Source organism: Oncorhynchus nerka, unplaced genomic scaffold (assembly GCF_034236695.1).
Source record: "Oncorhynchus nerka isolate Pitt River unplaced genomic scaffold, Oner_Uvic_2.0 unplaced_scaffold_2392, whole genome shotgun sequence".
In the NCBI taxonomy this organism is placed as follows: Eukaryota; Metazoa; Chordata; class Actinopteri; order Salmoniformes; family Salmonidae; genus Oncorhynchus; species Oncorhynchus nerka.
The window spans coordinates 15,774-39,168 of record NW_027038901.1 but is presented as its reverse complement, the minus strand read 5'-3'; the positions used below and the strand labels follow the sequence as shown (position 1 = coordinate 39,168).

The 23,395-nt window shown below is 49.9% G+C and overlaps 1 protein-coding gene across 1 annotated transcript; it reads left to right on the top strand.

Annotated features, from left to right (window-relative positions):
- Nucleotides 1-769: 769 nt before the first annotated feature.
- Nucleotides 770-21,589, top strand: LOC135567200 (uncharacterized). Its single transcript, XM_065014627.1, has 2 exons — nt 770-1,827; nt 20,686-21,589. Exons 1-2 carry the CDS (start codon nt 770-772, stop codon nt 21,587-21,589), a joined length of 1,962 nt encoding a protein of 653 aa, XP_064870699.1.
- Nucleotides 21,590-23,395: the final 1,806 nt, after the last annotated feature.

The following is a 23,395-nucleotide window of genomic DNA, read 5'->3' as shown; positions in this document are numbered from 1 at the left end:
AGACAGAGACACACACACCCCTCCTATGACTAAGAGACAGGTACTCCTGACACCACACAGGGTACATACTTCCCCTCCACACACACACACACTCACATACTATAGGCACACCTGTAGATGATAATGCTCTAAGCAGTCTGTTATGACAAGGAACTAGTTTTAATTTAAATAATGTGTTCACACACGCCACACACACACACAATAAGCTCCTCACACACTCTCACACACACACACACACACACACACACACACACACACACACACACACACACACACACACACATACACACACACACACACACACATACACACACACACACACATACTATACACCTCACACCACACACACATTTTGTTCTCTCACACTTTTTCCAAACCACACACACACACAGGTATCACACACCCTCACTAGGACAGATTTTCACACTTTTTAAACACTCACACACTGCCTCTGTCCGTCACGTTCTGGAACCTTCACACCCTCTCACACTGTCACACCCTCCCTACCCCCTTCTATACCCTCTCACCTGGGGTGTGGCTGTCTGCCCATACACCCCCTTCTACTGCCCTCTCACACCTGGGTGTGGCACACCTCACACCCCTTCTACTGCCCTCTCACCTGGGGTGTGGCTGTCTGCACCCCTCCCCCCTCACCCCTCTGTCTGCCTACACCTGGGGTGTGGCTGTCTGCCCCCTCCTACTTCTACTGCCCATTCAACCTGGGGTGTGGCTTTCTGCCCCCTCCTACCCCCTTCTACTGCCTCACTCAATGGTTTGTCTGCCCCCCCTCCACCCCCTTCTCAAAGGGGTGTGGCTTTCCCCCTCCTACCCCTTCTACTGCTCCTCACCTGGGGGTGTGGCTGTCTGCCCCCACTCCTACCCCCTTCTACTGCCCTCTCAACCTGGGGTGTGGTTCTCCCCTTTGTCTACTGCCCCCTCAACCTGGGGTGTGGCTGTCTGCACCCCTCCCACCCCCTTCTACTGCCCCTCAACCTGGGGTGTGGCTGTTCTGCACCCTTCCCACCCCTTCTACTGCCCTCTCAACCTGGGGTGTGGCTTTCTGCCCCCTCCTACCCCCTTCTACTGCCCTCTCAACCTGGGGTGTGGCTTTCTGCCCCCTCCATTCCCCTGTTGGCTGGAACCCCTTCTACTGCCCCTCAACCTGGGGTGTGGCTGTCTGCCCCCCTCCTACCCCTTCTACCTCCTCAACCTGGGGTGTGGCTGTCTGCCCCCTCCTACCCCCTTCTACTGCCCTCTCAACCTGGTGTGGCTGTCTGCCCCCTCCTACCACTACCCTCTCAACCTGGGGTGTGGCTGTCTGCCCCCTCCACCCCCTTCTACTGCCCCCTCAACCTGGGGTGTGGCTGTCTGCCCCCTCCTACCCCCTTCTACTGCCCCCTCAACCTGGGGTGTGGCTGTCTGCCCCCCTCCCCCCCTACCCCTTCTACTGCCCCCCTCTCAACCTGGGGTGTGGCTTTCTGCCCCCTCCTACCCCCTTCTACTGCCTCCTCAACCTGGGGTGTGGCTGTCTGCCCCCTCCTACCCCCTTCTACTGCCCCTCAACCTGGGGTGTGGCTGTCTGCCCCCTCCTACCCCCTTCTACTGCCTCCTCAACCTGGGGTGTGGCTGTCTGCCCCCTCCTACCCCCTTCTACTGCCCCCTCTCAACCTGGGGGGTGTGGCTGTCTGCCCCCCTCCTACCCCCTTCTACTGCCCCTCAACCTGGGGTGTGGCTTTCTGCCCCCCTCCTACCCCCTTCTACTGCCTCCTCAACCTGGGGTGGGCTGTCTGCCCCCTCCTACCCCTTCTACTGCCCCCTCAACCTGGGGTGTGGCTGTCTGCCCCCTCCTACCCTTCCCCTCCTTAACCCTGTCTACCCCCTCTACCCCCTTCTACTGCCCCCTCAACCTGGGATAATGGCTGTCTGCACCCCTCCCACCCCTACTGCCCCCTCAGATAGGGTGTGGCTTTCTACCCCTCCCACCCCTTCTACTGACCCCTCAACCTGGGGTGTGGCTGTCTGCCCCCTCCTACCCCCTTCTACCGCCCCTCAACCTGGGGTGTTCATGTCTGCCCCTCCTAAACCTGGGTGTTGGCTGTCTGCCCCCCTCCTACCCCTTCTATGCCCCCTCCCTGGGGTGTGGCCATCCATTCTACTGCCTCCTCAACCTGCTGTCTGCCCCCCCTCCTAATGAGTGCTGGTATCTCAAAACTACACCTCACTAAGATAATGACTAAGATAATGAGTGTTGGTATCTCAAAACTACACCTCACTAAGACAATGAGTGTTGTGCTGCTCCCTCAGTGTTTCCATGGAGAGAGAGAGAGAGAGAGTGGTGAGTGAGTGAGTGAGTGGTGGTGAGTGAGTGAGTGAGAGTGAGTGAGTGAGTGAGTGAGTGAGTGAGTGGTGAGTGAGTCAGTGAGTGAGTGAGAGAGAGAGAGAGTGAGTGAGTGAGAGGTGAGAGTGAGTGAGTGAGTGGTGGTGGTGGTGAGTGAGTGAGTGAGTGAGTGAGTGAGTGAGTGAGTGAGTGATGAGTGAGTGAGGAGGTAGAACAATGTGCTTTTGGGCTTCGATAAAGGTTGATCACAGTGAAACAGTAAAGATAATGACTCATTCTCCTTCTGTCACTCTGGTTCATTCGACCGTAATGTCACCCCGCCTTAGCTTCCTGTTCTCATCTCTATTCAGCATCGCTGTGTGTCTGCTGCTTGAAAAGGGGAAACAGTGAAATACGTCTAGCCGACTACGCCATCCTGGGAAATGGTGGTGCATCAGGTCATGGGTTGATAAGCCGATGTCCTCGGACGGGTTTGTGACCCTGACTACACCGCCCACACACTCAGGCCCTTCCTAGAACAGGGTGTTACGGTAGACTACTTCCTCTAACAGCCTCTTTAATGTGTGAAACGACACGTCTCCCCAACACGATGAGTGTTATTACTTCCCCGAGGACAGGAAGTGCCTGTGTGGGCCGAGTGCAGTATGCTTCATGACACATGCTAACTCATTATGATATAACCCCCCCTCCCCCTCTGGCATTATGGAGATGTTTAACAGCAGATGAGTCTCCAGAAAAGGAAACTGGAGGACAGTCATTACACTGCTTCTCTGTAGTTGTTCTGGTGTCTGCTAAAGAAACCAACATTCACCAAATGCCCATCTTTCTACGCAATCACTAATTCATTATAGAGGTCTGTTTATTATTATTATTATTATTATTATTATTATTATTAGTCCATAGTCCCAGGGGATGTTGGCTATCAGCAACAAGGCAACTCCTATGACTAATTGGGAATGGGACGCAAGCGTGGGATTGATCACCCTGTCGCTGGCCGCCTTTGGGGAGGGTGTATAGTGTGAAAGGCCGAAACACCCGAGGAACCAAAGGTACACTGCTGACGATGCGCTCCCAAATTTCACCCTGGCTCACTGTTCATCATTAACTCTTGGAAGTGTTTGCTGACATCTCATCCTGTTCTTGGAATCTGACTCAGCGTAGAATTCAACCCTCTGGTCGATCTATTCAAGTGACCCTCTGGTCGATCTGCACGACCCTCTGGTCGATCTATTGAATTCACTGACCCTCTAGTGATCATTGAATTCACTGACCCTCTGGTCGATCTATTGAATCACTGACCCTCTGGTCGATCTTGAATTCACTGACCCTCTGGTCGATCTATTGAACTGACCCTCACTGACCCTCTGGTCGATCTATTGAATTCACTGACCCTCTGGTCGATCTATTGAATTCACTGACCCTCTGGTCGATCTATTGAATTCACTGACCCTCTGGTCGATCTATTGAATTCACTGACCCTCTGGTCGATCTATTGAATTCACTGACCCTCTGGTCGATCTATTGAATTCACTGACCCTCTGGTCGATCTATTGATTCACTGACCCTCTAGTCGATCTATTCACTGACCCTCTGTCGATCTATTGATCACTGACCCTCTGATCTATTTCACTGACCCTCTGGTCGATCTATTGAATCATATCATCAGTCTTGGGGAGAAGGGAGAGAGAGAGAGAAAGATGGAGAGAGAGAAAGATGGAGAGAGAGAAGGGGGAGAGAGAGAGAAGTCTTGGGTGAAGACAATGTTCTCTTGATTAATATCATCACAAGACAGTATTCAGTTCTGATTCCAGTGAAAATAAGTTTTTGTGGTAGTGAGGGGTGGAGGGGGGGGACCGTCTGGAAAGTAGCCAGGTTTGGGATGTGCTGAGTAGGCAGTTAGTCAGGCCGTCAGCCCCTCTCTCTGCTCCTCTCTGGTCCTATGGGAACCTGGGCAGGTCTGGAGCACATTACAGGCGCTAAGCTCTAAAGCTCCACCATCACTGAGTCTGGTGTTCTCCACCCTGTACACTAAAGTCCCTGTATCACACAGAACACACACACATGATCACAGAACACACACATGATCACAGAACACACACATGATCACAGAACACACACATGATCACAGAACACACACATGTTATATACATTACACGTTACACCCAGGGGTGCGCACACACACACACACACAGGGGCGCGCACACACACACACACACACACACACACACACACAGGTGTGCACTCACACACACATACTGTACTTGACACATGGCGCACACACATATACACCTTGTGATCCCCTCCCTTCTCCTAACTCTCTATCATCTCCCTTGTAAGGTCTTTATGACAATCTGAAATGCCCCCCACCCTCCAACCCTTTCCAGCCTACCCCTAGCCTGGTACTCTGTAGTTAGCCTGGTACTCTGTAGTTAGCCTGGTACTCTGTAGTTAGCCTGGTATACTACTGAATAAAGCCTGGTACTTTGTAGTTAGCCTGGTACTCTGTAGTTAGCCTGGTATACTGCTGAATAAAGCCTGGTACTTTGTAGTTAGCCTGGTATACTGCTGAATAAAGCCTGGTACTTTGAGGTTAGCCTCTGGTATACTACTGAATAAAGCCTGGTACTTTGTAGTTAGCCTGGTATACTACTGAATAAAGCCTGGTACTCTGTAGTTAGCCTGGTATACTGCTGAATAAAGCCTGGTACTTTGAGGTTAGCCTATGGTATACTACTGAATAAAGCCTGGTACTTTGAAGTTAGCCTCTGGTATACTACTGAATAAAGCCTGGTACTTTGTAGTTAGCCTGGTATACTACTGAATAAAGCCTGGTACTCTGTATTTAGCCTGGTATACTGCTGAATAAAGCCTGGTACTTTGTAGTTAGCCTGGTATACTGCTGAATAAAGCCTGGTACTTTGAGGTTAGCCTGGTAAAGCCTGTTACTTTGAGTTAGCCTGGTATACTACTGAATAAAGCCTGGTACTTTGTAGTTAGCCTGGTACTTTGTAGTTAGCCTGGTACTTTGTAGTTAGCCTGGTACTTTGTAGTTAGCCTGGTATACTAATGAATAAAGCCTGGTACTTTGTAGTTAGCCTGGTATACTACTGAATAAAGCCTGGTACTTTGTAGTTAGCCTGGTATACTACTGAATAAAGCCTGGTACTTTGTAGTTAGCCTGGTATACTACTGAATAAAGCCTGGTACTTTGAAGTTAGCCTGGTACTTTGTAGTTAGCCTGGTACTTTGTAGTTAGCCTGGTATACTAATGAATAAAGCCTGGTACTTTGTAGTTAGCCTGGTATACTACTGAATAAAGCCTGGTACTTTGTAGTTAGCCTGGTATACTACTGAATAAAGCCTGGTACTTTGTAGTTAGCCTGGTATACTACTGAATAAAGCCTGGTACTTTGTAGTTAGCCTAGTATACTATTGAATAAAGCCTGGTACACCTTATTGGTGGAGGAAGGGGAGAGGAGATGAGGGAAGGGGAGAGGAGAGGAATAGAGGAGAATCAAAATGTTTTTTTTATTTATTGAAACTTTATTTAACTAGGCAAGTCAGTGAAGAACACCTTTTGTTTTTACAATGACGGCCTCCCAATAGGCAAAAGTCCTCCTGCGGGAAAGGAGAGGAGAGGGGTGCGGACAGGGGCGGTGTAGAGGAAGGTGGGAGAGGAGAGGGGAGTGTAGAGGAAGGTGGGAGAGGAGAGGGGAGTGTAGAGGAAGGTGGGACACTGTCTCTATGCTCCCACAGAGCTCTGGGCAGACACAGGTGCAGGGAAGCACCTATGCCAACACACAGAGCCTCTAACAACAAACTGTCAGAGCACAGGATTGTGGGGGAATGGGGAACAGGAGCTTGAAGTGCACCTGATGATATATCAGCCAGAGTCACATGTCATCTCTCACCCAATCACCAGAGAGTTGGCCGGTTATATGATCCGATCACCAGAGAGTTGGCCAGTTATATGATCCAATCACCAGAGAGTTGGCCAGTCCCTCATTAGAATGATTCAGACAGACTCCATGTTCCCTCATTAGAATGATTCAGACAGACTCCATGTTCCCTCATTAGAATGATTCAGACAGACTCCATGTTCCCTCATTAGAATGATTCAGACAGACTCCATGTTCCCTCATTAGAATGACTCAGACAGACTCCATGTTCCCTCATTAGAATGACTCAGACAGACTCCATGTTCCCTCATTAGAATGATTCAGACAGACTCCATGTTCCCTCATTAGAATGATTCAGACAGACTCCATGTTCCCTCATTAGAATGATTCAGACAGACTCCATGTTCCCTCATTAGAATGACTCAGACAGACTCCATGTTCCCTCATTAGAATGATTCAGACAGACTCCATGTTCCCTCATTAGAATGACTCAGACTTTTCCTCATTAGAATGACTCAGACAGACTGTTTTTAAAATTCAGACCCCTCATTAGAATGATTTCCCTCATTAGAATGATTCAGACTCCATGTTCCCTCATTAGACTCCTGACAGACTCCATGTTCCCTCATTAGAATGATTCAGACAGACTGGTTCCCTCATTAGAATGGTTCCACAGACTCCATGTTCCCTCATAGAATGACTCAGGTATCCAGGACTGGTCTTCATTGAATGATTCAGACAGACTGGTTCCCTGTTAGAATGATTCAGACAGACTTGTCTCTCATTGACTGGTCTCCACTGACTGGTCTCCACTGGTCTCTGACTGTATCCACTGACTGGTATCCAGTGACTGGTCTCTATTGTCCACTTTGGTCTCCACTGACTGGTATCCAGTGACTGGTCTCAAGTGACTGGTCTTCACTGACTGGTCTCCAGTGACTGGTCTCTAGTGACTGGTCTCCACAGACTGGTCTCCACTGACTGGTCTCCAATGACTGGTATCCAATGACTGGTCTCCACTGACTGGTCTCCAGCTGACTGGTCTCTGGTCAATGACTGTCTCCACCTGGTCTCTATGACTGGTCTCAGATATGTCTCCAGACTGGTCTCTATCCCAATGACTGGTCTCCAGTGACTGGTCTCCACTGACTGGTCTCCACTGACTGGTCTCCACTGACTGGTCTCCAGTGACTGGTCTCTATTGACTGGTATCCACTGACTGGTTTCCAGTGACTGGTCTCCAGTGTCTGGTCTCCACTGACTGGGCTCCACTGACTGGTCTCCACTGACTGGTTTCTAGTGACTGGTCTCCACGGACTGGTCTCCAGTGACTTGTCTCTAGTGACTGGTCTTCGGTGACTGGTCTCTAGTGACTGGTCTCCAGTGACTGGTCTCCACTGACTAGTCTCCATTGACTGGTTTCAGTGACTGGTCTCCAGTGGCTGGTCTATTGTGACTGGTCTCCAGTGAAATGTTTATAGTGACTGGTCTCCAGTTACTGGTCTCCAGTGACTTCTCTCAGTGACTGTCTCTCCAGTTGACTGACTGTCTCCAGTGACTGGTTCTCCAGTGACTGGTCTCCACTGACTGGTCTCAGCTGACTGGTCTCCAATGACTGGTCTCCAGTGACTTGTCTCTAGTGACTGGTCTCCAGGACTGGTCTCCACTGACTGGTCTCCACTGACTGGTCTCTACTGACTGGTCTCCACTGACTGGTCTCCAGTGACTGGTCTCCAGTGTCTGGTCTCCAGTGACTGGTCTCCACTGACTGGTCTCCACTGACTGGTTTCTGGTGACTGGTCTCCACCTACTGGACTGGTCTCCAGTGACTGGTCTCTAGTGACTGGTCTTCACTGACTGGTCTCCACCTGACTGGTCTCCAGTGACTGGTCTCCCGTGACTGGTCTCCACTGACTGGTTTCTAGTGACTGGTCTCCAGTGAATGGTCTCCACTGACTGGTCTCCAGTGAAATGTTTCTAGTGACTGGTCTCCAGTGACTGGTCTCCAGTGACTTCTCTCCAGTGATGTCTCTCCAGTGACTGGTCTCCACTGACTTGTTTCTAGTGACTGGTCTCCACTGACTGGTCTCTAGTGACTGGTCTCCACTGACTGGTCTCCAGTGGTCTCCACTGACTGGTCTCCACTGACTGGTCTCCACTGACTGGTCTCTAGTGACTGGTCTCCACTGACTGGTCTCCAGTGACTGGTCTCCAGTGACTGGTCTCCAGTGACTGGTCTCCAGTGACTGGTCTCCACTGACTTGTTTCTAGTGACTGGTCTCCAGTTACTGGTTTCTAGTGACTGGTCTCCACTGACTGGTCTCTAGTGACTGGTCTCCAGTGACTGGTCTCTAGTGACTGGTCTCTAGTGTCTGGTCTCTAGTGACTGGTCTCCAGTGACTGGTCTCTAGTGACTGGTCTCTAGTGACTGGTCTCCAACTGGTCTCCACTGACTGTTTCTAGTGACTGGTTCCACTGACTGTCTCCAGTGACTGGTCTCCAGTGACTGGTCTTCTGGTGACTGTTCTCCACTGACTAGTCTCTAGTGACTGGTCTCATGGTAGCATGGTCTCCGGTGACTGGTCTCCATGACTGGTCTCCAGTGACTGGATCTTCATGACTGGTCTCCACTGACTTGTTTCTAGTGACTGGTCTTCAGGTGCATGTGGCCTCTAGACAGGTGTTGACTGATAATGGTCAGTGACTGGTCATGTGGGCCAGACAGTGTTGAGATAATTCATGGTAGCATGTAAAGGGCCAGACAGTGCTGAGATAATTCACTGGTAGCATGTTGGTCTCCGGGCCAGGTCTGAGATAATTCATGGTAGCATGTAAAAGGGCCAGACAGTGTTGAGATAATTCATGGGTAGCATGTAAAGTGACTGGTTTCCAGTGACAGTGTTGAGATAATGACTTGTTTCTAGTGACTGGTCTATAATTCATGGTAGCATGTTAAGGGCCAGACAGTGTTGAGATAATTCATGGTAGCATGTAAAGGGCCAGACAGTGTTGAGATAATTCATGGTAGCATGTAAAGGGCCAGACAGTGTTGAGATAATTCATGGTAGCATGTAAAGGGCCAGACAGTGTTGAGATAATTCATGGTAGCATGTAAAGGGCCAGACAGTGTTGAGATAATTCATGGTAGCATGTTAAGGGCCAGACAGTGTTGAGATAATTCATGGTAGCATGTAAAGGGCCAGACAGTGCTGAGATAATTCATGGTAGCATGTAAAGGGCCAGACAGTGTTGAGATAATTCATGGTAGCATGTTAAGGGCCAGACAGTGTTGAGATAATTCATGGTAGCATGTAAAAGGGCCAGACAGTGTTGAGATAATTCATGGTAGCAGGTAAAGGGCCAGACAGTGCTGAGATAATTCATGGTAGCATGTTAAGGGCCAGACAGTGTTGAGATAATTCATGGTAGCATGTAAAAGGGCCAGACAGTGTTGAGATAATTCATGGTAGCATGTAAAGGGCCAGACAGTGCTGAGATAATTCATGGTAGCATGTAAAGGGCCAGACAGTGTTGAGATAATTCATGGTAGCATGTAAAGGGCCAGACAGTGTTGAGATAATTCATGGTAGCATGTAAAGGGCCAGACAGTGTTGAGATAATTCATGGTAGCATGTAAAGGGCCAGACAGTGTTGAGATAATTCATGGTAGCATGTAAAGGGCCAGACAGTGTTGAGATAATTCATGGTAGCATGTAAAAGGGCCAGACAGTGTTGAGATAATTCATGGTAGCATGTTAAGGGCCAGACAGTGTTGAGATAATTCATGGTAGCATGTAAAGGGCCAGACAGTGTTGAGATAATTCATGGTAGCATGTAAAGGGCCAGACAGTGTTGAGATAATTCATGGTAGCATGTAAAGGGCCAGACAGTGTTGAGATAATTCATGGTAGCATGTAAAGGGCCAGACAGTGTTGAGATAATTCATGGTAGCATGTTAAGGGCCAGACAGTGTTGAGATAATTCATGGTAGCATGTAAAGGGCCAGACAGTGTAGAGAGACTGAAATAGAACGGTGACCAATTATCAACACTGTGACGTCTGTGTTGTTCAGTCGACTGTAATCACTTTGATTAGGATTATTCATTCACATTAAGTAGCTATTCTTAGACAGAATATCACATCTACTCTTTATTAATGAATTTGAAAGCTTTGCGTCTGTTTGTGTCTGTTTTATATATCCGTCCTGGGTACATGGACTGGAAAAGGGCACTGTCTGTTGGACTGGGAGTAATCAGGTTGATGTGTTTGGGATAAGTCATCAGTATTTAGAGAGAGCTTGTTTAGTGTTGTTGAACTGGGACTGACCCGAGAGAGGAAGCTGAGAGAACAACACATCCACGTCACATTGTCAAGAGGAAGGAGGAAAGGGTCTTTTTATAGATCATAACGATGGTGATTTATTCTGATCAAATTCACAACATGAATCAAATTATGGGTCCAAACAGAAATATAATGTGTCCTGGATCATCATGTGCTCTGTGTCGTTACTGACAGTCTGTCCTGGATCATCATGTACTCTGTGTCGTTACTGACAGTCTGTTGTCTGTCCTGGATCATCATGTACTCTGTGTCGTTACTGACAGTCTGTCCTGGATCATCATGTACTCTGTGTCGTTACTGACAGTCTGTTGTCTGTCCTGGATCATCATGTACTCTGTCTGTCCTGGATCATCATGTACTCTGTGTCGTTACTGACAGTCTGTTGTCTGTCCTGGATCATCATGTGCTCTGTGTCGTTACTGACAGTCTGTTGTCTGTCCTGGATCATCATGTACTCTGTGTCGTTACTGACAGTCTGTTGTCTGTCCTGGATCATCATGTGCTCTGTGTCGTTACTGACAGTCTGTCCTGGATCATCATGTACTCTGTGTCGTTACTGACAGTCTGTTGTCTGTCCTGGATCATCATGTGCTCTGTGTCGTTACTGACAGTCTGTTGTCTGTCCTGGATCATCATGTACTCTGTGTCGTTACTGACAGTCTGTCTGTCCTGGATCATCATGTACTCTGTGTCGTTACTGACAGTCTGTTGTCTGTCCTGGATCATCATGTGCTCTGTGTCGTTACTGACAGTCTGTCCTGGATCATCATGTACTCTGTGTCGTTACTGACAGTCTGTTGTCTGTCCTGGATCATCATGTGCTCTGTGTCGTTACTGACAGTCTGTTGTCTGTCCTGGATCATCATGTACTCTGTGTCGTTACTGACAGTCTGTTGTCTGTCCTGGATCATCATGTGCTCTGTGTCGTTACTGACAGTCTGTTGTCTGTCCTGGATCATCATGTGCTCTGTGTCGTTACTGACAGTCTGTTGTCTGTCTGGATCATCATGTACTCTGTGTCGTTACTGACAGTCTGTTGTCTGTCCTGGATCATCATGTGCTCTGTGTCGTTACTGACAGTCTGTCTGGATCATCATGTACTCTGTGTCGTTACTGACAGTCTGTTGTCTGTCCTGGATCATCATGTGCTCTGTGTCGTTACTGACAGTCTGTTGTCTGTCCTGGATCATCATGTGCTCTGTGTCGTTACTGACAGTCTGTTGTCTGTCCTGGATCATCATGTGCTCTGTGTCGTTACTGACAGTCTGTTGTCTGTCCTGGATCATCATGTGCTCTGTGTCGTTACTGACAGTCTGTTGTCTGTCCTGGATCATCATGTGCTCTGTGTCGTTACTGACAGTCTATTGTCTGTCTGGATCATCATGTGCTCTGTGTCGTTACTGACAGTCTGTCCTGGATCATCATGTACTCTGTGTCGTTACTGACAGTCTGTTGTCTGTCCTGGATCATCATGTGCTCTGTGTCATTACTGACAGTCTGTCCTGGATCATCATGTACTCTCTGTCGTTACTGACAGTCTGTTGTCTGTCCTGGATCATCATGTGCTCTGTGTCGTTACTGACAGTCTGTCCTGGATCATCATGTGCTCTGTGTCGTTACTGACAGTCTGTTGTCTGTCCTGGATCATCATGTGCTCTGTGTCGTTACTGACAGTCTGTCCTGGATCATCATGTACTCTGGTCGTTACTAACAGTCTGTTGTCGGTCCTGGATCATCATGTGCTCTGTGTCGTTACTGACAGTCTGTCCTGGATCATCATGTACTCTGTGTCGTTACTGACAGTCTGTTGTCGGTCCTGGATCATCATGTGCTCTGTGTCGTTACTGACAGTCTGTTGTCTGTCCTGGATCATCATGTACTCTGTGTCGTTACTGACAGTCTGTTGTCTGTCCTGGATCATCATGTACTCTGTGTCGTTACTGACAGTCTGTTGTCGGTCCTGGATCATCATGTACTCTGTGTCGTTACTGACAGTCTGTTGTCTGTCCTGGATCATCATGTGCTCTGTGTCGTTACTGACAGTCTGTCCTGGATCATCATGTGCTCTGTGTCGTTACTGACAGTCTGTCCTGGATCATCATGTGCTCTGTGTCGTTACTGACAGTCTGTTGTCTGTCCTGGATCATCATGTGCTCTGTGTCGTTACTGACAGTCTGTCCTGGATCATCATGTACTCTGTGTCGTTACTGACAGTCTGTTGTCTGTCCTGGATCATCATGTGCTCTGTGTCGATACTGACAGTCTGTTGTCGGTCCTGGATCATCATGTGCTCTGTGTCGTTACTGGCAGTCTGTTGTCGGTCCTGGATCATCATGTACTCTGTGTCGTTACTGACAGTCTGTCCTGGATCATCATGTGCTCTGTGTCGTTACTGATATTCTGTAGTCGGTCCTGATGCTCTGTAGTCGGTCCTGATGCTGTGTTGTCTGTCCTGGATCATCATGTGCTCTGTGTCGTTACTGACAGTCTGTTGTCTGTCCTGGATCATCATGTACTCTGTGTCGTTACTGACAGTCTGTTGTCTGTCCTGGATCATCATGTACTCTGTGTCGTTACTGACAGTCTGTTGTCTGTCCTGGATCATCATGTACTCTGTGTCGTTACTGACAGTCTGTCCTGGATCATCATGTGCTCTGTGTCGTTACTGACAGTCTGTTGTCGGTCCTGGATCATCATGTGCTCTGTGTCGTTACTGACAGTCTGTTGTCGGTCCTGGATCATCATGTGCTCTGTGACGTTACTGACAGTCTGTTGTCGGTCCTGGATCATCATGTACTCTGTGTCGTTACTGACAGTCTGTCCTGGATCATCATGTACTCTGTGTCGTTACTGACAGTCTGTCCTGGATCATCATGTGCTCTGTGTCGTTACTGACAGTCTGTCCTGGATCATCATGTGCTCTGTGTCGTTACTGACAGTCTGTTGTCTGTCCTGGATCATCATGTGCTCTGTGTCGTTACTGACAGTCTGTCCTGGATCATCATGTACTCTGTGTCGTTACTGACAGTCTGTTGTCGGTCCTGGATCATCATGTACTCTGTGTCGTTACTGACAGTCTGTCCTGGATCATCATGTACTCTGTGTGCGTTACTGACAGTCTGTTGTCGGTCCTGGATCATCATGTGCTCTGTGTGGTTACTGACAGTCTGTCCTGGATCATCATGTACTCTGTGTCGTTACTGACAGTCTGTTGTCGGTCCTGGATCATCATGTACTCTGTGTCGTTACTGACAGTCTGTCCTGGATCATCATGTACTCTGTGTTGTTACTGACAGTCTGTTGTCGGTCCTGGATCATCATGTGCTCTGTATCGTTACTGACAGTCTGTCCTGGATCATCATGTACTCTGTGTCGTTACTGACAGTCTGTTGTCTGTCCTGGATCATCATGTGCTCTGTGTCGTTACTGACAGTCTGTCCTGGATCATCATGTACTCTGTGTCGTTACTGACAGTCTGTTGTCGGTCCTGGATCATCATGTGCTCTGTGTCGTTACTGACAGTCTGTCCTGGATCATCATGTACTCTGTGTCGTTACTGACAGTCTGTCCTGGATCATCATGTACTCTGTGTCGTTACTGACAGTCTGTCCTGGATCATCATGTACTCTGTGTCGTTACTGACAGTCTGTTGTTGGTCCCCGTGTTCTGTAGTCGGTCCTGATGTTCTGTAGTCGGTCCTGATGTTCTGTAGTCGGTCCCGATGTTCTGTAGTCAGTCCCGGTGTTCTGTAGTCAGTCCGGATGTTCTGTAGTCGGTCCTGATGTTCTGTAGTCGGTCCTGATGTTCTGTAGTCGATCCTGATGTTCTGTAGTCGGTCCCGATGTTCTGTAGTCGATCCTGATGTTCTGTAGTCGGTCCCGTTGTTCTCTAGTCGGTCCCGATGTTCTGTAGTCGGTCCGATGTTCTGTAGTCGGTCCCGATGTTCTGTAGTCGGTCCCAATGTTCTGTAGTCGGTCCCAATGTTCTGTAGTCGGTCCCGATGTTCTGTAGTCATGTTCTGTGTCGGTCCCGATGTTCTGTAGTCGGTCCTGATGTTCTGTAGTCGGTCTTGCTGTTCTGTAGTCGGTCCCGGTGTTCTGTAGTCAGTCTTGATGTTCTGTAGTCGGTCTTGATGTTCTGTAGTCGGTCCTGATGTTCTGTAGTCAGTCCCAGTGTTCTGTAGTCGGTCCTGATGTTCTGTAGTCGGTCCCGGTGTTCTGTAGTCGGTCGCGGTGTTCTGTAGTCGGTCCTGATGTTCTGTACTCGGTCCCGGTGTTCTGTAGTCGGTCCTGATGTTCTGTAGTCGGTCCCGGTGTTCTGTAGTCGGTCCTGATGTTCTGTACTCGGTTCCGGTGCTCTGTAGTCGGTCCTGATGTTCTGTAGTCGGTCCCGGTGTTCTGTAGTCGGTCCTGATGTTCTGTAGTCGGTCCTGATGTTCTGTAGTCGGTCCTGATGTTCTGTAGTCGGTCCTGATGTTCGGTCCCGGTGTTCTGTAGTCAGTCCTGATGTTCTGTAGTCGGTCCTGATGTTCTGTAGTCGGTCCTGATGTTCTGTAGTCGGTCCCGATGTTCTGTAGTCGGTCCCGATGTTCTGTAGTCGGTCCTGATGTTCTGTAGTCGGTCCCGATGTTCTGTAGTCGGTCCTGATGTTCTGTAGTCGGTCCTGATGTTCTGTAGTCGGTCCTGATGTTCTGTAGTCGGTCCCGATGTTCTGTAGTCGGTCCCGATGTTCTGTAGTTGGTCCCGATGTTCTGTAGTCGGTCCCGGTGTTCTGTAGTCGGTCCAGATGTTCTGTAGTCGGTCCTGATGTTCTGTAGTCGGTCCCGATGTTCTGTAGTCGGTCCCGATGTTCTGTAGTCGGTCCCGATGTTCTGTAGTCGGTCCCGATGTTCTGTAGTCGGTCCCGATGTTCTGTAGTCGGTCCTGGTGTTCTGTAGTCGGTCCCGATGTTCTGTAGTCGGTCCTGATGTTCTGTAGTCGGTCCCGATGTTCTGTAGTCGGTCCCAATGTTCTGTAGTCGGTCCCGATGTTCTGTAGTTGGTCACTGATGTTCTGGAGCGGACCAAAATGCAGCGTGGTATGTGTTCATGATGATTTTTTAATTAAAGTAAGCACTGAACACTGAATACAAACTATACAAAACAATAAACGAATATCGACCGTGAAGCTATAATGAGAACTGTGCTGACACAAGTGTTCTAGACAATCACCCACAACCCACAATGACAAAACAGGCTACCTAATGTTCTCCCAGTCAGACTAGCGGCTCTGGATGATCCGGAGATGTGAGTCTCTGATTCAATATCCCTAGTGAGGGAGATGTGGTCCCGGCTTCTGTATCCTAGTGAGGAGATGTTCTCTTGCTTCAATATCCTGATGGAGATCTGAGTCTCCGGCTTCCAATGTTCTGTGAGGGAGATGTGGTCTCTGATGTTCTGTGAGGGAGATCGGTCCTGATGTTCTGTTTTCTCTGGCTTCAATGTTCTAGTCAGGGATCCTGATGTCTCTGGCTTCAATATCGGTGAGGATGTTCTGTAGTTTCAATATCATCGTAGGAGGAGTCTCCGGACCAAAATGCAGCGTGGTATGTGTTCATGATGATTTTTTAATTAGTGAGGGAGATGTGAACTCTGGCTTCAAATCCCTACAATAAATGAATAACTGGCTTCAATATAATGAGGGAACTGTGCTGACACAAGCAACTAACATAGACAATCACCCACAACCCACAAGTGACAAAATGTGGCTACCTAAATATCCCCAGTCAGACTGCGGCTCTGGATGATCCGTGAGGGAGATGTGAGTCTCTGGCTTCAATATCCTAGTGAGGGAGATGTGAGTCTCTGGCTTCAATATCCCTAGTGAGGGTGATGTGAGTCTCTGGCTTCAATATCCGTAGTGAGGAGATGTGAGTCTCTGGCTTCAATATCCTAGTGAGGGAGATGTGAGTCTCTGGCTTCAATATCCCTAGTGAGGGAGATGTGAGTCTCCGGCTTCAATATCCCTAGTGAGGAGATGTGAGTCTCCGGCTTCAATATCCCTAGTGAGAGATGTGAGTCTCTGGCTTCAATATCCCTAGTGAGGGAGATGTGAGTCTCTGGCTTCAATATCCCTAGTGAGGAGATGTGAGTCTCCGGCTTCAATATCCCTAGTGAGGAGATGTGAGTCTCTTGCTTCAATATCCCTAGTGAGGGAGATGTGAGTCTCCGGCTTCAATATCCCTAGTGAGGGAGATGTGAGTCTCTGGCTTCAATATCCCTAGTGAGGAGATGTGAGTCTCTGGCTTCAATATCCCTAGTGAGGGAGATGTGAGTCTCTGGCTTCAATATCCCTAGTGAGGAGATGTGAGTCTCTGGCTTCAATATCCCTAGTGAGGGAGATGTGAGTCTCTGGCTTCAATATCCCTAGTGAGGAGATGTGAGTCTCTGGCTTCAATATCCCTAGTGAGGGAGATGTGAGTCTCTGGCTTCAATATCCCTAGTGAGGAGATGTGAGTCTCTGGCTTCAATATCCCTAGTGAGGGAGATATGAGTCTCGGACTTCAATATCCCTAGTGAGGAGATGTGAGTCTCTGGCTTCATCTAGTGAGGGAGATGTGAGTCTGGCTTCAATATCCCTAGTGAGGAGATGTGAGTCTCTGGCTTCAATATCCCTAGTGAGGGAGATGTGAGTCTCCGGCTTCAATATCCCTAGTGAGGGAGATGTGAGTCTCTGGCTTCAATATCCCTAGTGAGGAGATGTGAGTCTCCGGCTTCAATATCCCTAGTGAGGGAGATGTGAGTCTCTGGCTTCAATATCCCTAGTGAGGGAGATGTGAGTCTCTGGCTTCAATATCCCTAGTGAGGGAGATGTGAGTCTCCTTCAATATCCCTAGTGAGGGAGATGTGAGTCTCTGGCTTCAATATCCCTAGTGAGGAGATGTGAGTCTCGGCTTCAATATCCTAGTGAGGGAGATGTGAGTCTCCGGCTATAATATCCCTAGTGCTGCTGGTTGATGACCCTGTTAATAAAAGTCTAAATGAACTCTGAACTTTCCCAACGTATCCTTTGACCAGACTCATGCTGCTACATATATTAGTCTGTTCGGCTCAACAGTGGAATTCCATGTAACAGCTGATCAAAGCCTTATTGAGGAAAAGCTGGAACAGAGAGGTGGGGAGAGGAAGCTACATTCACCTCATTGGGCTCAGGATCAGTCACTGAGCTCTCTCTGTCTTTATGTCCCTTCTGGGACTCTCCTCTTTCTCTCTCTTTCTTTATGTCCCTTCCTGGACTCTCCCTCTTTCTCTCTCTCTCTGTCTCTCTCTCTTTCTCTCTCTGTCTCTCCCTCTTTCTCTCTCTTTCTCTCCCCTTTCTCTCTCTCTTTCTCTCCCTCTTTCTCTCTCTGTCTCTACCTCTTTCTCTGTCTCTCTGTCTCTCTCTTTCTCTCTCTGTCTCTCTTTCTCTCTCTCTTTCTCTCTCTCTGTCTCTACCTCTTTCTCTCTCTCTCTGTCTCTCTCTTTCTCTCCTGTCGCTCCCTATTTCTCTCTCTCTCCCTCCCTCTCTCTCTCTCTCTCTCTCTCTCTCTCTCTCCACCACCATCTTTCTCTCTCTCTCTATCTCTCTCACCCCTGTGTCTATCCCCTCCCTCTCTCTCTCTCTCTCTCTATCTCTCTCTCACCCCTGTGTCTATCCCCTCCCTCTCTCTCTCCACCACCATCTTTCTCTCTCTCTCTATCTCTCTCACCCCTGTGTCTATCCCCTCTCCTCTCTCTATCTCTCTCCCCTGTGTCTATCCCCTCTCTCTCCCTCTCACCCCTGTGTCTATCCCTCCCCCTCCTCTCTCTCTCTCTCACCCCTGTGTCTATCCCCTCCCCTCTCTCTCTCTCTCTCTCTCTCTCACCCCTGTGTCTTTCCCTCCTCTCTCTCTCTCTCTCTCTCTCTCTCACCCTGTGTCTATCCCCTCCCTCTCTCTCTCTTTCTATGTATCTCTCCATTTCTCTCTCCACGGAGCCTGTACAGGGCTCTAGCTCACTGGAAGGCTGGAGGGGAAAAGTGTGTGGGTTGACTATGACACATGGAGATGAGCAACTTCAAAGGTGCTGCTGGCCGCCACCTAACACTAGAAAAGTCATTACATACTGGACAGGCCAGAGAGAGAGTAAGAGAAAGAATGAGTGAGAGAGAGAGAAAACATAGAGGAGAGAAGAGTCATTACATACTGGACAGGCCAGAGAGAGAGATAGAGAAGAGAATGGTGAGTGAGAGAGAAGAGTCATTACATACTGGACTGGCCAGAGAGAGATGAGAGAGAAGAAAGTGAGTGAGAGAGTGAGTGAGAGAGAGAGAGGACTGGCCAGAGAGAGATAGAGAGAGAGAGAGTGAGTGAGAGAGAGAGAGTGAGTGAGAGAGAGTGAGTGAAGAGAGAAGAGGGAAGTCATGACATACTGGACATTCCAGAGAGAAGTTACTCTCGGAAGATGTGTTGGAAAAATTATTAATTCATGGCTGTGTTCTGAGGCAAAATTGTGAGTGAGCCCAATCCCTTGGCTGAGAAGCAACCCCACACATGAATGGTCTCGGGATGCTTTGCTGTTGGCATGACACAGGACTGATGGTAGCGCTCACCTTCTCCGGACAAGCTTTATTTCCGGATGCCCCAAACAATCGGAAAGGGGATTCATCAGTGAAAATGACTTTACCCCAGTCCTCAGCAGTCCAATCCCTGTACCTTTTGCAGAATATCAGTCTGTCCCTGATGTTTTTCCTGGAGAGAAGTGGCTTCTTTGCTGCCCTTCTTGACACCAGGCCATCCTCCAAAGTCTTCGCATCACTGTGCGTGCAGATGTACTAACACCTGCCTGCTGCCATTCCTGAGCAAGCTCTATACTGGTGGTGCCCGATCCTGCAGCTGAATCAACTTTAGGAGGCGGTTCTGGCGCTTGCTGGACATTCTTGGGCACCCTGAAGCCTTCTTCACAACAATTGAACCGCTCTCCTTGAAGTTCTTGATGATCCGTTAAATGGTTGATTTAGGTGCAATCTTACTGGCAGCAATATCCTTGCCAGCGAAGCCCTTTTTGTGCAAAGCAATGATGACACGTGTTTCCTTGCAGGTAACCATGGTTGACAGAGGAAGAACAATGATTCCAAGCACCACCCTCCTTTTGAAGCATCCAGTCTGTTATTCGAACTCAACCCACATGACAGAGTGATCTCAGCCTTGTCCTCGTCAACACTCACACCTGTGTTAATGAGAGAATCACTGACATGATGTCAGCTGGTCCTTTGTGGCAGGACTGAAATGCAGTGGAAATGTTTTGGGGGATTCAGTTCATTTGCATGGCAAAGAGGGACTTTTAATTAATTAATCTGTTAATTGTAATTCATCTGATCACTCTTCATAACATTCTGGAGTATATGCAAATTGCCATCATACAAACTGAGGCAGCAGACTTTTTTGAAAATTAATATTTGTGTCATTCTCCTAACTTTTGGCCACGAGCCTACAGTTAGAAGAGACTGCAGATACCCGATCCTTGATTTAATGATGTTTGGTAATACTTTGTAAACCTTTGGCGAACGTGGTCGTGCGTCGTGCCAATAGGGCACACAAGAGGTGGAAATTCTGAAGGAGATGTTCTTCACGGTTCTGATTAGGAGTGACTATTACATCCCACAAGATGTTGAGCAACAGATGATTCATGTTTTTGTGGTGTATCTCGATTATATTCACCCCACAGTACTTCATTATTGCACATTCACGACCCACCCCGTTCACAACCCAGACCCACCCGTTTCACAACCCAGACCCACCCGTTTCATTCAACCCAGACCCCACCCCGTTTCACAACCCAGACCCACCCCGTTTCACAACCCAGACCCAGACCCACCCCGTTTCACAACCCAGACCCACCCCGTTCACAACCCAGACCCAGACCCACCCCGTTTCACAACCCAGACCCAGACCCACCCCGTTTCACACAGACCCAGACCCAGACCCACCCCGTTTCACAACCCAGACCCAGACCCACCCCGTTTCACAACCCAGACCCAGACCCACCCCGTTTCAACCCAACCCAGACCCAGACCCACCCCCCCGTTTCCCCAGACCACCCCGTTAACCCAGACCCAGACCCACCCCGTTACACAACCCAGACCCAGACCCACCCCGTTTCACAACCCAGACCCACCCCGTTACAACCCAGACCCAGACCCACCCCGTTTCACAACCAGACCCCGCCTCACAACCCCGTCCCACCCCGCTCACAACCCCGACCCACCCCGCTCCACCCACCCACGACCCAGACCCCCCGCTCCACCCCGACCCACCCCGTTCCACCTCCACCACCCCTGACCCACCCCATCCACCACCCCACTCCCACCACCCCACTCCACCACCCCTGACCCAGACCCACCGTTTCCACCCCAACCACAGACCCACCCCTCCACCACCCCACTCCACCACCCTGACCCACCACCCTGTCCACCACCCCCGCTCCACCACACCCACCCCGCTCCAGACCCACCCCGTTACACAACCCAGACCCCGAGACCCCACCCACCACCCCACTTTCACACACCCAGACCCCACCCCACCCCCCGTTACACAACCCAGACCCAGACCCACCCCGTTCACTCCACCACCCCGACCCCCGCTCCAGACCCACCCCCACCACCCGACCCACCCCGCTCCCACCACCCCCGACCCACCCCGTCCACAACCCCCTGTCCCCGACCCACCGCTCCACCACCCTTCCCCACCCACTCCACCCACCCTCCACCACCCCGTCCCTCCACCCCGACCCACCCCACTCCACCTCCACACTCCACCAACCCAGACCCACCCCTCCACCACCCCACTCCACCACCTACTCCCACCACCCCGCCCACCCCGCTCCACCACCCCCTCCACCACCCCCCACCCCACTCCACAGCCCCCTGACCCCCCACCCCGCTCCACCACCCCCACCCCGCTCCACAAACACCCACCCCACCACCCCCGACCCACTTTTTCTAGAATAGCAAAGTGATTCATTTGATTGAATTGTAGAACTCTTTGCGCCTGGCTCCAGCTCTCGGCTCTAACCATAACCGTGACCCTCCTCTCCTGTCAGTGCACCCTTCCAGCCCTCCTCCTCTCTCCTCTATCAGAGGAACATATGATGGACGTGTGACAAGGCAAGAGACCTGTCTGGCCCCCTGGACTGTCTCTGGTCCCTTAATAATCGCTGGCTGGACTGTATGGTAACACGTCTGTTCTCTGTAGACAAAGAGGAGCCTCTCTCTCACTCTCTATACCAATCTCCCTCTCTTTCTTTCTTTCTCTCTCTCTCTCTCTCTCTCTCTCTCTCTATCTCTCTCTCTCTCTCTCTCACTCTCTATACCAATCTCCCTCTCTTTCCTTTCTCCTCTCTCTCTCTCTCTCTCTCTCTCTCTCTCTACCAATCTCTCTCTTTCTTTCTCTCTCTCTCTCTCTCTCTCTCTCTCTCTCTCTCTCTCTCTCTCTCTCTCACTCTCTATACCAATCTCCCTCTCTTTCTTTCTCTCGCACTCTCTCTCTCTCATCCCTATCTCTCTCTCTCTCTCTCTCTCATCCCCCTCTATCTCTCTCTCTCATCCCCCTCTATCTCTCTCTCTCTCTCTCTCATCCCTCTTTTCTTCTCTATGAATAAGTGTAATATTTGGGACGATAGAGAGGTCAGGGAAGCTTTGTGTCTTGTGTGACAGCAATGATAAGTGGGTGTGTGGTGACCCAATCTTCTCTGATGAACTGTCATCCCACTTTCATCCCGACTGACTCAAGCCGGACAGACAGAGGTGTCTAAATCCACCCACGCAGGAGCTGCTTTTCACATCAGACTCCTCATCACTCCCCCCTCCTTCCTGCTCTCCTACTCCTCCCCTTCTTCCTCCCCCCTGCCCACCAACCCCTCCCATCCTCCACACTACTAAACAGCCCTAACCTGTCAGCTCATCCCCCCCTGTCCCTTCCTCCCTTCCTCCACACTACTAAACAGCCCTAACCTGTCAGCTCATCCCCCTCTGTCCCTTCCTCCACACTACTAAACAGCCCTAACCTGTCAGCTCATCCGCCTCTGGCCCTTCCTCCACACTACTAAACAGCCCTAACCTGTCAGCTCATCCCCCTTCCTCCCTTCCTCCACACTACTAAACAGCCCTAACCTGTCAGCTCATCCCCCTCTGTCCCTTCCTCCCTTCCTCCACACTACTAAACAGCCCTAACCTGTCAGCTCATCCCCCTCTGTCCCTTCCTCCTTCCTCACACTACTAAACAGCCCTAACCTGTCAGCTCATCCCCCTCTGGCCCTTCCTCCACACTACTAAACAGCCTAACCTGTAACCCCTCTGTCCCTTCCTCCACACTACTAAAAACAGCCTCTAACCTGTCCCCCCCTCTGTCCCTTCCTCCCTTCCTCCACACTATAAACAGCCCTAACCTGTCAGCTCATCCCCCTCTGTCCCTTCCTCCCTTCCTCCACACTACTAAACAGCCCTAACCTGTCAGCTCATCCCCCTCTGTCCCTTCCTCCCTTCCTCCACACTACTAAACAGCCCTAACCTGTCAGCTCATCCCCCTCTGGCCCTTCCTCCACACTACTAAACAGCCCTAACCTGTCAGCTCATCCCCCTCTGTCCCTTCCTCCACACTACTAAACAGCCCTAACCTGTCAGCTCATCCCCCCCTGTCCCTTCCTCCCTTCCTCCACACTACTAAACAGCCCTAACCTGTCAGCTCATCCCCCTCTGTCCCTTCCTCCCTTCCTCCACACTACTAAACAGCCCTAACCTGTCAGCTCATCCCCCTCTGTCCCTTC

Excerpts from the sequence above, each read along its gene's own strand:
- LOC135567200 (XM_065014627.1), top strand. The coding sequence starts at position 770 with ATGGTTTGTCTGCCCCCCCTCCACCCCCTTCTCAAAGGGGTGTGGCTT. Across the intron at positions 1,828-20,685 it reads TACTGCCCCCTCAACCTGGG|ACCCAGACCCACCCCGTTAC; the intron begins GTGTGGCTGTCT and ends CCGTTAACCCAG.